At 52.3% G+C, this 13,568-nt stretch overlaps 2 protein-coding genes across 4 annotated transcripts; one reads left to right on the forward strand and one right to left on the reverse strand.

Annotated features, from left to right (window-relative positions):
• Window positions 1–3,201: 3,201 nt before the first annotated feature.
• CKM354_000918300 (uncharacterized protein) lies at window positions 3,202–5,325 on the forward strand (the record flags this gene model as incomplete). Of its 2 annotated transcripts, none has more annotated exons than XM_044804593.1 (1): window positions 3,202–5,325. In XM_044804593.1, one exon carries the CDS (start codon window positions 3,202–3,204, stop codon window positions 5,323–5,325), a length of 2,124 nt encoding a protein of 707 aa, XP_044660528.1. The 2 variants fall into 2 exon arrangements, with proteins under 2 accessions (XP_044660528.1, XP_044660529.1); XM_044804594.1 differs by having other exon boundaries at window positions 4,471–5,325.
• A 6,349-nt stretch (window positions 5,326–11,674) lies between these two features.
• On the reverse strand, window positions 11,675–13,384 carry CKM354_000918400 (uncharacterized protein; the record flags this gene model as incomplete). 2 transcript variants are annotated; one of them, XM_044804595.1, is made up of 3 exons in its annotated part: window positions 11,675–12,744; window positions 12,795–13,040; window positions 13,093–13,384. In XM_044804595.1, 3 exons carry the CDS (start codon window positions 13,382–13,384, stop codon window positions 11,675–11,677), a joined length of 1,608 nt encoding a protein of 535 aa, XP_044660530.1. The 2 variants fall into 2 exon arrangements, with proteins under 2 accessions (XP_044660530.1, XP_044660531.1); XM_044804596.1 differs by having other exon boundaries at window positions 12,795–13,049.
• Between the last annotated feature and the right edge of the window lie 184 nt (window positions 13,385–13,568).

Genomic DNA, 13,568 nt, shown 5'->3' on the forward strand with positions numbered 1-13,568 from the left:
GGGGTGTGCGTAGCATCGATGGAGACGCGTTGCTGTGGAACAGGCTGAAAGCCAGCAACGAGAGTGCAGTTATGAAGATGGATTATCACCAGATGCACGCTCTTGGTCTTCACTGGGATGAAAAGATGCAGTTCTCAACGCTCAAAGCATATACCTTTGGTTTTCCACCGATGATCAGACTTGTTCCAGAAAGAAGATTTTGGTTGACTTCGTACCCGTATTGAAGCTGACCAGCACCGAGCCCTCATTCTCTGCGAAGGCGTACATTCTGGCAATGACTTTGGCGTACAAGGGTCATCGCCAGACGGAAGCACTTTCTCGGGCCAGGCACGACAGTGCAGTGACGCCCGTGGCCAAGCTGACGAGCAGAGAAGTATTCATGTCTGCAGAGAAGACACTTAGACTGTCTCTCAGAGGTCTGTTTGCCTCACGCGAAACTCAGCGGCACAGCAGGGCTCGTTTTATGAGATGGTGGGCATCGAGAGTCTTGTCTGCTCAACTACGAATAGAGCCCGGCGATAGTCTTGACATGAACTGAAGACGGTCGGCCGGACACAATCGATGTCTCGAAGAGTTCGACCTGAGAGGCAGAGATTTCACTTCCAACAAAGAGAAACCCACGCTTCGTAGCTGTTGCTACGACGGAGCGATCGCCAGAAAGCAACATATTCTCCGCAACAATGAAGTCCTCTCTGCTCACCAGCTTGGCCAAGGACGAAGTTGCGCCGCATAGATGTGTCTGGAAGAGCTTTCCGAGATCGCGAGATCGCTGTCTGCCTCTACGGCCAGGTTTTGATATCGTGGTCAAATCCCAGCCAGGAGCTCACATCGATGGTGTCAACTCGTTCCGACGCCTGAATCGTGGTGATATACCAATGGAAGGAGTGTCAGTGTTGTGTAGGAGCATGCTACCACAGGTAGTAACGGTCCTGTTCATCGTGTCTGCGAAACTTTTCAAATATACCCTCCCGGCTGCAAGCGACCAGTATCAACAGTGTGAATTGCATGATTGATTCTTTATGCTATGCCGTTGACCAATGGATGGTAACGACAGTGATGACTGCTTCTGAAGATCCTGGTAGTGCCGAGATCTGGTTGTGGTTGTGGAGCTTCGTTGTCCAAGCTTGGCAGGCTGCCCCTCAAGCCACCAATCGTTGCTCCGCAGCAAATTTCAAGCTCTTTGCGATGAGAAATCCCTCAGCACAGGTTGCCTTCTGCCGACTGTTGCGGTCGCGATTGTAGAAGCTGCTCGGTTACTGAAAGAGTTTTGGCCGACTGTTGCGCGTTGCAGTGAGAGATCATCGGACAATTCTGTGGAGATGTGAAGCCCTGCTCCGCTTTCCGCAGTGCATTTGTGGCAGGATTCTGAATAAAGCCTAGCGCGCCCCATTTGAATCATGCCTGCAACACCCACACCCTCGACCTCATCGCATCGCTTTACTTCTACGACTTCCTGTTGTTCGCTAACAACTGCCGATGCCTTGTCTGTCAACCACCTCGAGCGACAGATGCCTGCACTCGCGCCGATTGGACTGCGCATACGAGCTTCGGACGCAATCGTCCTGCAAGCTTTAGCATGTATTGACGGATAGGTGCAGTGCATTACCAGATAGTCTGGAAACAGCAGATACGAGCTCGTGCGACCCCGAGAATCGCCTGTCCGCATCAATTTCCGGCGCGTAATGTATCCTTCGTCCAGTCGTAGCTCTGTATGCGGGACTTTGGAGGAACAATAAGGTCCACTCGTTCGTAAAGGCTAACGCGGCGCTATAGCTCGACAGTATGATCTCTGTCCTGAGCTGGAGAAGCAATCAAGGCATCCAGACTATTCGAAGCCCTGATATGAGCGAGAGATTGCCGCCATAGCCATTGTGCCGAAGTCCACGCCGGAAAGCTGAGCAGACCTCCAATATGCATGCCGGTCATCGAACCAACACCACGAGAGTTACACAGCATGTTGCACAGGTTCAGAAACCTCCACAGATCGGCTACTTCTCTTACTCGTCACTCAGCCTTCACAACGTACCACCAAGACCAAGAAGGCGAAGATCGCCAAACCCCCAGCAAAGTCCAAGAGAGCCAGGAAGGAGAAGGCATTCCGCTTCCTGGACCTCTCCGCCGAGCTTCACAATCAGATTTACGAGCTCACACAGACAACAGTCACCCTGGCATCACCATTATAGGAAGATAGCGTTGAGACCGCATGACAGGGAAACAGCAAGAGTAGCCTGGAGACCCGACTAGGCTTACGAAAGAGCTAGTGAAAATGAATGGATCCCTATGGGCGGAACGAAGGATAGCAGCACGGGCGCAGCAATGCAGTAGTTTCATTCAGAAACGCGAAGCCGGAAAGAAACGGCGAACTGCAGTAAGCTCAGCAGCCAAGTACAGAGAAGGCAGTTGAGAAGGGAAGGGTGATAGAAACTGCAACCGACGATAATGCAACAATGTGTCGGACAGCTCTTCGACCGGTATTCACTGATCTAACCCAGCCAGCAAGTTACACACGTTTGTCTTGGTCAATTGCGGCTGGCAAGTCTCGCATGCTTCCATTGACTGCAATGACCCGCGGCAGTCACGCATAATTATGCTGGCCTCATTCACCTGCCCTGCTCTACCTGCTTTCATTGGCTACACTCATATGGCAAACCACAAGTCTTTGCCGTGGTTACATTCATCTTGTGAGTTTCGCACGCGAGACACGCTTGTCTGCGTGTCTGCGTTACATTTTCCAATCGCACTTTCATCTGCTTCAATTGACGAATCCACCTAGTGGTATCCACATGCTCTCAGGGGCAGATCTGCGTGGCGACTGCTACGCGTTTGTCTTCGACTGCATCCAGATTCCAAGCTATACATGCACGAGTCCGTACTATCCACTTGGCAAATGGACCTGCTTGTCATGGTTGCATTGCCACCGGCTGAGATTTTCGTAGCCTTTGCATTCGCCATGATAGCAGTTCCCAATGCCTTGGCTATCACCTTATAAGTCGCCCTTCTTTCCTCCTCTCCATCTCTGTTTCAATCACAATCCCAAGTCAATTCCACTTTCGTGAGCTGAGGAGCCTCTCACTTCTCAAAGATCATCAAGTCGTTTTCACCTACACGAACTTGACAGCCTCTCTTTCCTCAGGCATCATCAAGTTATTTCCACCCTCGTGAGCCCGAATCCCGCCTTCCACTGTGCGGCCTTCCCTCGCCATGGTCCAGACTCCAGCCGTCCGGGCTCGATACCCTATCCGCTATCCCGCAGTGGTCTCTGCGTCAAGGCCGGTCAGGCCGCCCGCGCCAGCTCTAGCCCAAAACTGGATCAATGCCGATCCCAGAGACGAGGTGATGTGCATTTCTCCATTTCGCATGGACTCCAATGGCAGGCAGTATGTTGAGGTGACCTATCCTAAAAACTTCAACAGTCAACCAGGACGTCGTGGATTCATTGCAAGCGATCAACTCCAGATTGGTGACATCAATGGCCCAATTATTGGCGATCCGCTCACGGTTATGCTCGGTCCTCCATCTCTCAGACTGAGCAGCAATACGACAATCAATAGCAACACAAACTCTGGTCTTCTGTATGACACTGTTCTGGGCTTCTTTACAGCCTGGCATGCAAATTTGGAGAGTATGCCTAAGGTGCCAAGCTACTTGGAAAGCAATTGGATCAACACAGCGCAGCGCCGTCAAGATTTAGCCCAAAAGTTTTGCGACAGCGTCCGTCGCGCCAGCTCTGGACTTCTTGATCTGCTAAACACTGGCAAATTCAGCCTACAGAATATCGCAAGCCAAGCTCCGCTTGTTTCCTCCGGAGGTCCACCTTCTCAGAGATCTGGAATATACACGAACATCGCAAGGGACTTTACGCCAGCCAAAGATCCCGAGCAATACATCGGCTCGACTTTACGAACATTCTCTATACGCTATGCCGAGCATGTTGTGGAGAAGAGGGCTGCTTCTCCAAAAGGCGTCCACTATCGATCAGCGGTACGCGCGAGAAATTACACATCACACGCATTGTGCATCATTGAGAAAACTACCGGAGACGACTCTGAGGTCTTTCATATCTTCGAGCAGGTGTGTGTTGATTTGTTCCAGACCGCGAGCCCAGCCGTCCTCAGTTTGACTACAGTCGACAACACTATTGACGACAGTGACAACGACCAGGTCGGTGACAATGGTGACGTAGTGACGCGAGTAGCCAAGTATGCTATGGACAAGGACCTCGCGAACGTTTTTAAGGTTTTGGCTGACGGTGTCATCGCAATTACGGGCTGGCCAGGTGGTTGTCGTCGTACCGCTGCGGCATCGGCGATCAAGTCATACGGCTGCACTGTCGGTCTGAACTGGAGGATGCCCCTTACTGAGATCTTGAATTGCAAGACTATCTGGACGAGAATTGAGAAACCAGGCGTGTTCGCAGAAGTTCGACGCACCGACTGCAATGTCTCACAACAAGGACCCGACATACGGTTTATGGTCCTCAACTTCTACAGACAAGACAGAAGCCGGCTTCTTACCAACTTCTATCTTCCAAAGGGCGTGGGTCCTCCGGTCGGCACTAACATCCATGTGATAATTGAGATACGGCTGGACGGACAGCCTCATGAAATCTCGCATGGACTCCAGGCTACTACTGGGCCGATGAGCGACTTTGACGAAGCTTGCGGGGTTGGTTTACGGATTGAATGGAAGGATCCACAAAGCCAGTGGATGCAGGAATATGTCCAGATGAGGCAGCAATACAACCGACACGACACAGGCAAGCCCCCTGGCAGGACGCAGGGCTATCTAAGGTCTACTGGATTCCGGGCAATGCTTCTCCAAGAGCATCGGGGGCTGCATCATCTGTTTCCGTGGATCAGCGACTACGGCATTGCAAAGGTCAAGAAAATCACGATCGAACACCTCACTCAGACTATCAAGTCTGAGCTTCTCGCAACGACTGGAAACGCTCGACCTACGCCGCTCTATTACCAAGACGAAAGAGCACAAGCACAGACTATGCAAGCTTTGGGTGCGCAGCAAACTGCACTTTCTTCTCAACCGAACTACCCACCAGTCGGTGCAAACTTCAGAAATAGCACACGAAAGGTCAAGTGTGACTGGTGCCACTACTCTCAGGTTATTGCTGGCCGCGCAGAGAAGGACTGTGTCAAGGTAGATGGGAAGAGTATCTGTGGAAATTGCACCAAACAGGGAAGACCTTGCCACTACACCAACGCCACAACCATGAATGCAAGCCGGGCGCTCCAGAGAGCATCCTTCACGACAGCAGAATCGACGAGAGGACCACAACGATGTGTGCCCAGACTGCTCATTCAATACTGAGCCACTCGCTACCGAATTGGCCCTCGAACCATCACCCTCACTGAAGCAGACCTTTCCTCATGGAGCTGGCTCCCAAGTATGTCTGTGCTGCAGAGACTGGTTGTTGGAGACGCGACGCTTCCTCTTCCCGACTGCAAATTACGACTCATCATTGCTATCCGGACCTGCACTCACACTTTCGGCACTACTTGTCCTCAGCAACACACATGACGATTTCCTCTTTTATCTCCCATCGCATTTCCCCGGACATCAAGCTTGACAAGCAACACACAACGGGGCAGAACAAGAAAGATGGACAACGATACGGCACGCTTGATAGACTGGGAAGGGTTTCTGTTCTTTCCGGGCATGCCGACAAGAATTCGAGTGCAACGACCCATCATGAATACAAAGTAGGAAGACGTGGATTTCGGATGTTCTCTTTCATTGGTCACGTACTGTAGATCATGTTACCTCCACACAATGTCAAATTTTTCTCCATGCGACCTCAATCTCCTTCCATGTTGGCGCTGCGCCTTCTCCGTTCTCACCTGCCTGTGCTCCTGACTTCCTTCCAGCCAATCGTGTATGCTCCCATCCTTCGTTGCTCCTTCGCGACGGTATTTCCTTGTGTCCATTCGCCTCGCCTTGCGCCTTTTTGCTTCCCTTCCTCTTGCCCGTCCTCCTCCACTGCACTCCGTTACCAATCCACGATCTTTCGATGTTGTTCTGTCCTCCTCTTTGCGTCCGATGATCTCATCAGTCGCTGTTGATGGGCGCGTCGGTTGCCATGACGATGTGCTCGATCGCGCGCTGCAGCGGCTGAACCCGTTCAGCCCCGCTTGGAAAGGAGCCAGATCTCTCGGCTTTTCCAACTTCTGCTTCACGAAGTAACAATCACAACAAGATGGGTTGAGATGCTCCAGTGCCTGGTGTACTGTCGGTGCCAGGCGTTTGAATCTGTGTCGAATGGAGAAGGTGGCGTAAGAATTGGCCTCTTCTGATTCGGTGATCTGCGTCTCGAGGTGAAGCTGGGCGTGATGATTTCGCCTCAGCTCTGCTGCCAGACAGGAGTCGAGACGCAGTCAAATGGCTGCTGTCGCTGATGTTTGGAAAGCCATGTAGGTCGCTTGGTAAGGTTGAAATTTCTTGGTGTTTGGTGTTTTCGACCATTGTTGATGCTTTTGAGCTGTTGCTGATGATTTTTCAGATCTGGTCATTCGCCACTGTCAGTACGGCACCACACAAGAACTGAGCATACTTTCCATACTTTTCGCTTGCTTGAAGACAGCTGAAAGGGCATCCTCCGGTGTCCGGCAGCGGAGCTGATGGACGCCCCCGGGCTTGAGAAACCCGTTGACCGGGTCGAAGGCTAGTCCGAAGACAGTGGCCATTCTCCGACGACCCTTCCCGATACCACTTCCTGATCAGGCCCTGCTAGGACAGGCTTCGCCGCAGATTTTGTTGTTACTGGCCTAAGTGCGATCTTCCTCTTCCCTCCGCAAAGAACGACGGACGGCCTTCTCGTATATGGCCGTAGTGGCCAAACGGGCCTCAGCGGCGGCGGCGGCGGCGCGGGCAGGGCGGCGCGAAGTGTTGGTGCTGCACGAGAGTATTAGCAATACCCTTGTCCTGTCCAATCCAAACCGATGAGTATACGTACGAGAGGGCCGCCAGAGGCGGTCTCTGTGCCTGCGGAGCAGGTGGTGCCTTGGTCTTCTTGACCAAGGGCTTGTCATCGTCATCGTCGTCGTCGTCGCTACTCTCAATGATGCGCCTTCGGCGCCGCGGAGCGACCGGCTCGTCGTTCTCCTCATCTTCCTCCTCCTCTTCTTCTTCCTCCTCCTCCTCTTCTCCCTCCTCCTCTTCTTCTCCCTCCTCCACCAACCACTCCTCTCCTTCCACCCCCTCCATCTCCTCTCCCTCCTCCTCCTCTCCTTCCTCCTCCACCCCACCCCATCCACTCTCCACCGCCCCATCCTAGATTCAAGGTTAGCTGACAGCAGAGTCAATGAAAAATGGATCTCTTAGATAGCTCACGTCTTCCACCTCCTCCCCCTCACCCTGCACCACCCACGCATCATCCCAAGGGATTGATGGGAGTGGGAGGGGAGGGAGCAACTCCTGGTCAGCCGGCCAGGCCGGCAGCAAGTGATGGTGCTCCGCACCAGTTGCAGTGGCGCATTGCGCCGTGAGTGCTGCGGCGTAACTATATCACAGTCAGCTTACAATGTCATAGAACAGGTCCAGGTGCATCAAAGCATAGTATACTGACGACATGGTGTGTGGTGGGAGCGTGCAGCGAAAAGAGAGGTGAGGTGAGGTTCGCGCTCTCAACTTCAGGTCTCCCGCACCCAGTCCTCGCTCCTGCCCAACATCGCTCTTTCCTCGCGGCAGGGAAGGCACCTCGCGCCGAGCATGTCCCCACTTTAAGCTTAACACGGCCAGCATTTTCTCACATATCGAACACACTGCTCGCAACGATATCGCGAAGTCGCGGACGACAGCAGAGCGGGAGAAAACGACACCCTGCATCTGAACATGAGCGACAGGACTTCACCCAGATGATGTTTGCACGCCCAACCACTGACATCGCTTCAGCATCGGCTCGCTTGCACGCCTGCAGCACAACCCCAACGATCACTTTCTTTCTCATGACTGAGCCGGGCTTCGCCACCATGAGCAGAGGCCTTGCGGCAAGCCGGCGGTCGCAGTGGTTCACGGCGACAAGCGGAACTGCAGACACCCATCTTAGTCTCTGCAGAGACGCATGCTCTGGCGCAATGTCTCCTACAGTGCAGCAAGGCATCGCTCGCACCATCTTCACGTGCCGTTCCCTGGTTGTCGTCTTGAAGTCAGCGCTCATCGTGGGCGAGGGACTTGCATGTCGCAATGAAGGATCGCCGGCGAGTGCTGCCACAGCATCAACATCGACAGATGGAAAGACTGCAAGATTGTCTGCAGATGTAGTAGGCACCAATGATCTTGAGCGTCTCCGCATGGGTCCATGCTGTCTTCTTCCCCGAAACAGTCGTCCTTGACGTAGGAGACCTGACCGCGCTTTCGCTTGCTCGACCGAAGTGCAAGCTGCACACTGTCTTCTTCCTCGAAATACTCGTCCTCGACGTTGGAGACCTGATCGCGCTTTCGCTTGCTCGACCGAAGCGCAGGTTCCACGCCCTCTTCTTCCTCAAAACAGTCGTCCTCGACGTAAGAGGCCTGATCCCGCTTTCGCTTGCTCGATCGAAGTGCAGGGCCATCTGCCGCAATCGACACGGACAACATATCAACAAGTGTGGGAGAGTGGCCGCTTGAGTTGCTGGGCCCAATGGTCTATGCAGACTCCCTGGAGCTTGAGACCAGCAAGAAGTCACCGGCCTTCACGTACCCTTACACTGTGGCCATCACTTGCAGTACTGCCGATAACATTGCACCAAACTCAGAAATGTTTCTGTAGAACATGCAGTGAGAGATCGCCCAATTAAGCTCCACAGCCTAGTCTTGGCACCCCAGGATCTTCAGAAGCAGGGATTCTGGTCATCCCCACAGATATGATCGCGGCCTGGCAGGACAAGCACAGAAGAATAGACCGTGCGACGAACACGGCCGCTACCATGCTGGCAAGCGGCAGGATAGATCTGGAGAAGACGAGCAGGCACGCCGAGCAGAACCGCTCATGTTCCCTGACGAAGTCGTACGAGACTGACATTTTCTGGCCTGAATCCCAACCACCCATTCAACAAGGTTTCCTTCATCTTTGCGGACTTTGAGCCGATCTTCAAGTTGAAATTCAAGACTGTCTGCGGGATGCAATCGGATCTTACAGCGTGCTTCCAGACCACTGATGCGACGCGATTCCATCCTTGACAAAAGCTAACGAGCAGAGACGCCTCCAATTGTGGAGGTATTATGGATTTCACTGATCGCTTCTCTGAAGTAGCAGCTACACAGCTTGTCTTCTCGGGCATGGATGTGAAATCCTAGCTTCCTGGCTTGACCGGGAACATAATCATAACATAGCATATAGTTCGAACCGCAAGTCTCTTCCGGTGCCGATCTTGTGGCATGTGTCAAAGCTGTTGCCAGGCGTGTAATTGTCTTCAAATGATAGGGTCCTATACACGTGAATTCCACTTGGCAATATCGTCGTTGTGGTCGGCACTGAGATTGTATCCAAGAGCACACTGGCGAGGAATGAAAGGTGGCATGTTGTTCTTTTACCATCGACAGCTCGGCGATCTCTGGAAGATGCAGAAGTGCGAAGTCCTTGGAGCAAAACCGCGGGATAGTGCAGTGAACCGAATTCATATCACATTCAGACTTGCGATTTGATTGCTCTATTGCTTGGATGATGCTCCCACGAGCCTGATGTACATCGAGCTGGCAGACGACAGAATCTCGAATCGCAGTGCAGAACACTGCAGAACCTAGTGCACAAGAATCGCAGCTCTGTGTGTCTGCAATTTCTAGCGCAAGATGCTTATTCCCTTCCATATTATGTTCGACTAATAGAGGACAAATTACACTCGTAAATGGGATGATGTAGGTCGAACGATAGCTTAAACTGTTCGCAAAGAATGCGACGTAGCTCGTGATAAGTACACATTTAGTGTATCTGCAACTTTGACGTCTGAATAGCCTTTGAGGGCTATTTCGCAACTCTGCAGCAAAATAGGCACTTCGTATCCATGCAATAGAACGATGAGAGTTTCACGTATACCTGGAAAGCCAAGTGGTGCAGCGCGTTGCTCGTCTCGTCCAGACTTTTCATCCACGATATATGTCGACTTTTTCTGTGCCTTATACAGTAAATTTAAAAAAGCTAGAATCCAGGTTTCACGAGAGGGAAACGATTGACCAATCTCGGATGATCGAATGCACGGTCGAGCTGCAGGAAGGCCAGGAGTTTGACGCACCACCGTCGGCCTCACGGCTGTACATCTCGACACATTGCAGACTCATATTCACCTTTCAAGATCTAGCTAAAGACAACTCTTAAGCTGAATCGTTACTGCTGTGGCGTTCCGAATTCGCATGGCGAGCCGTCGATGGGAAGCTTGGCAAGATCGGCCTGGCTTGGGGATGAAAATTTTCAACAAGTTTTATATACAATTGACAACCTCCGCTGCCATCCAATTATGGGTTAACTCTTAGCACAGCTAAGATGGTGTGGTCTTTAAGTCTTCCCGGTTCCAATTTGTCCATGCATAAAGCTAATACCCTCACAGAGTGGTATGACGACGTGTTGTGGTTAGTCCTCAGATCCGCGTTAGCCCGTGTTCGATTCACGGCACCGTCAAGATCGTGAACACAACGACTTTGAACGTTCGATTCGTTCCAAACCTTTCTTTTTTGTCGTTACTTGCGAATATCTGGTGTACACTACTTTTGACCCTGTCCTTAGCAGCGTGTTGGGCGATCTACTCTCTGCTGTGAGTATTGCCGTGCATGCCGGCATTATTTTTATGGTCTTTATGTCTTCCCGCTTCCTCGTTGTCTTAGAACTCTGCTAATAACTTTACAGAGTGGTATGACGACGTGTTGTGGTCAAAACTGCAGAACCGCGTTAGCCCGTGTTCGATTCACGGTATCGCCAATCTCGTGATCATAACGAATCAGAACGTTCAATCCGTTCATCGCCAGTCTTTTTGGCCTTTTGCTGGAGCTTCAGAGATGCAAGATTGGAGTACACCCTGCCCTGCGGCAGTGCTGAGCCTCAGAGATGCAAGATTGGGGTACACGCTGCCCTGCGGTCGTGGCAGCGAGCAGTGCGTTCCATCCACGGTCCTCGGGGTACAGCAGGTTAACAGCTTTTCGCAGACTGTTTAGCAACCTGTATTCCAGCTTCCTGAACTGTCGTAGTCGCCTGGCTGCAGTGGGACTTTGTCTTTTTGAAAATCGTTCGACGAACATGCATGTGCTCGACAGGGCACGACCGGCGAGACTGCAGGAGCTTCTTGAGACGGCAACGAGTTCGCGGTATATTGATCTGGTCTTGTAATTGATCTTGCATCGGAGAAGAACTAGAGTTCTTGTGGAAAAGACCTGGTGATGACAATCGTCGGCTTCTTTTCTTGGGTTGATGCATGGAGGTCAAGTCCAGAAGTTTCTTGTATCGCACCATGCGTTTAACGGAGTATGTATCGATGCGCCGCGACGAACACTCGAGAGTGATGTGTGTGATAACAATGTTGTGTAGAGCTCCAATGCGAGTGACCATGGACCAGGTGAAGTCGAGCTGGCGCGCTCCTTCCTTGCTTAACTTCAACGGCACCACAACTTTTATGCACTTCATGCATTGCGTTTACTATATCCTGCACTCTGCACTACCGCGAACAAGAAATGAGCCTACGAAACTTATATCCTCCACCTAATAAGCCTGACCCGCAGCGATCAACAATGGCGAGAACACAGCACAAGGCGCGTCCGTCTCGATCAATGGTCTCGTCTCCTCACCGCTCGGATTGCCTTCGCCGCCCAGCACTCCCAACTCTCTACCAAAGCTGCTGCCCAATCTGGGCCACGGGGCGCCATTGCTGGGGTTCTTCGCGAAGCCCGCCCACACACCTTGCATGTACTTGCTCAGCGCAATCTGAGTGGGAGTCGCGCCGGCAGCAAAATACGTGCCCCACACTGACGGAATCTCACTGCTGTGCCAGGCTCCGGCGTTCGGGAAGATGCTGAGATTTGGAAAGACACCCTCGTACCAGTACCGCCAAATTGGGCGACCGGACACTTTGATCGCATCGGCGAGCGTCTTGGTGGAACAGGTGAACAAGAGATCAGTGGCGACCCGGTCGATGAGTTTGAACCCAGCATTGGCCAGAGTTGGGTATAGAGATTGAATGGTGCTCTCGGAAATACCTTGGAAGCCGTAGTTCGCGAGAGTGGAGTTCAGAGTGGCGGGTGTCGTCGAACCAGTATTGAGACCAAAGAGATCGAGGAAGACGGAAGCTTCATTCTTGTTGGTACCGATCAAGACCGGCACGTTTGCGAACTTGCCGGAAAGGATGTTGGGCAGCGCTTGCTTTCCTACGCTTGTGCCGTCACCAGTAACATCGGGAAAGCTCAGGCTATTCTGTGTAATGTACGCCTGGATGTCGGTGGCGGGTACTTTGCGCAGGCAGTCGATGACAGAAGGCGCGGTGCTGCAGCCGAAATTGGAAGCGACCTGATTGTAGCTAACAAGGCCGACGCCAGCAGCGGCCTGGTTCTGCGATTGCATGATTGCTGCTCGGAAGGGCAGGGGGCTGGGAGGGTTTGCAAGAAGTTGCTTCACATCGTAGCCTCCTGCGCTCTCACCGAATATTGTGACGCGAGCAGGATCACCTCCGAATTGCTGGATGTTTTGCTGCACCCATTGCAGGGCCAAGCGCTGGTCCAAGAAGGCACTGTTCTGCTGGCCAAAGGGAATTTGAGGTGAGTTGGAAAAGCCAAACACTGTTTGTAACATTTAGCACAATCCCTTGAAATGCGCAGGGAGCACTCACTGTTGGTCCGATAATTGATAGCAACAACTACAACATCCTCATTGGCCGCAAGCGAGCTTCCATTGTAAAATGCTAACGACGCTGTGCCAAATTGGTTGTTGCCACCGTACAGCCAAAACATCACAGCCTTGGTTCTGGTCGGGCTAGCCCCTCTGGGAGCAAACACATTCAAGTACAAGCAGTCTTCACTCTCGGCCGGTGGAGGCAGAGTTGGGTTATTGAAGTATTGCTTTGTCTTTTCGTTTGCTGCAGCGACTGGTTAGCAAAGGAAAGTCTTTGTCGATCAGCTTGGTCATACCGAATTGTTGCAGACATGCTGGAGGGAGTTTCTGTGCCCGCAGTGGCGACCTCCATGGAGTCGCTGGCTCAGGAGGAGCAAATCGTCGAGCACCAGTCGGAGGCTGTGCATAAGGAATGCCCAAAAAGGCCTTGACTGGAGGCGCACTTGGCTGGTTCGATACGCCAGTGACAGTGCCGATTACCCTGCCATTGTTGATAGTTACTGTCGGGTTTGCAGCTTGCCTCTGCTCAAGCGGAGTGGCATGGACCGCGGCGAAGATGCCCAGCAGAGAGAAGTGAGAGAATCGCATCGTTGCTAGACCTCTCCGCCGATAAAATTGATGGAGTTTCCTTCTAGAATTGCGAAACGTTACACATTATATGTCAAGTCGAGATGGCCCCGAAAGGTCCCAAAGCGGTGCATGTGGAATACGCAGTGAACGCTGATCCTCGGTTCCATTACGAGCAGCCTGTGCTTGGAACTTAAGCATTCCG

Source organism: Cercospora kikuchii, assembly GCF_019650295.1.
Source record: "Cercospora kikuchii DNA, contig_00006, whole genome shotgun sequence".
NCBI lineage: Eukaryota > Fungi > Ascomycota > Dothideomycetes > Mycosphaerellales > Mycosphaerellaceae > Cercospora > Cercospora kikuchii.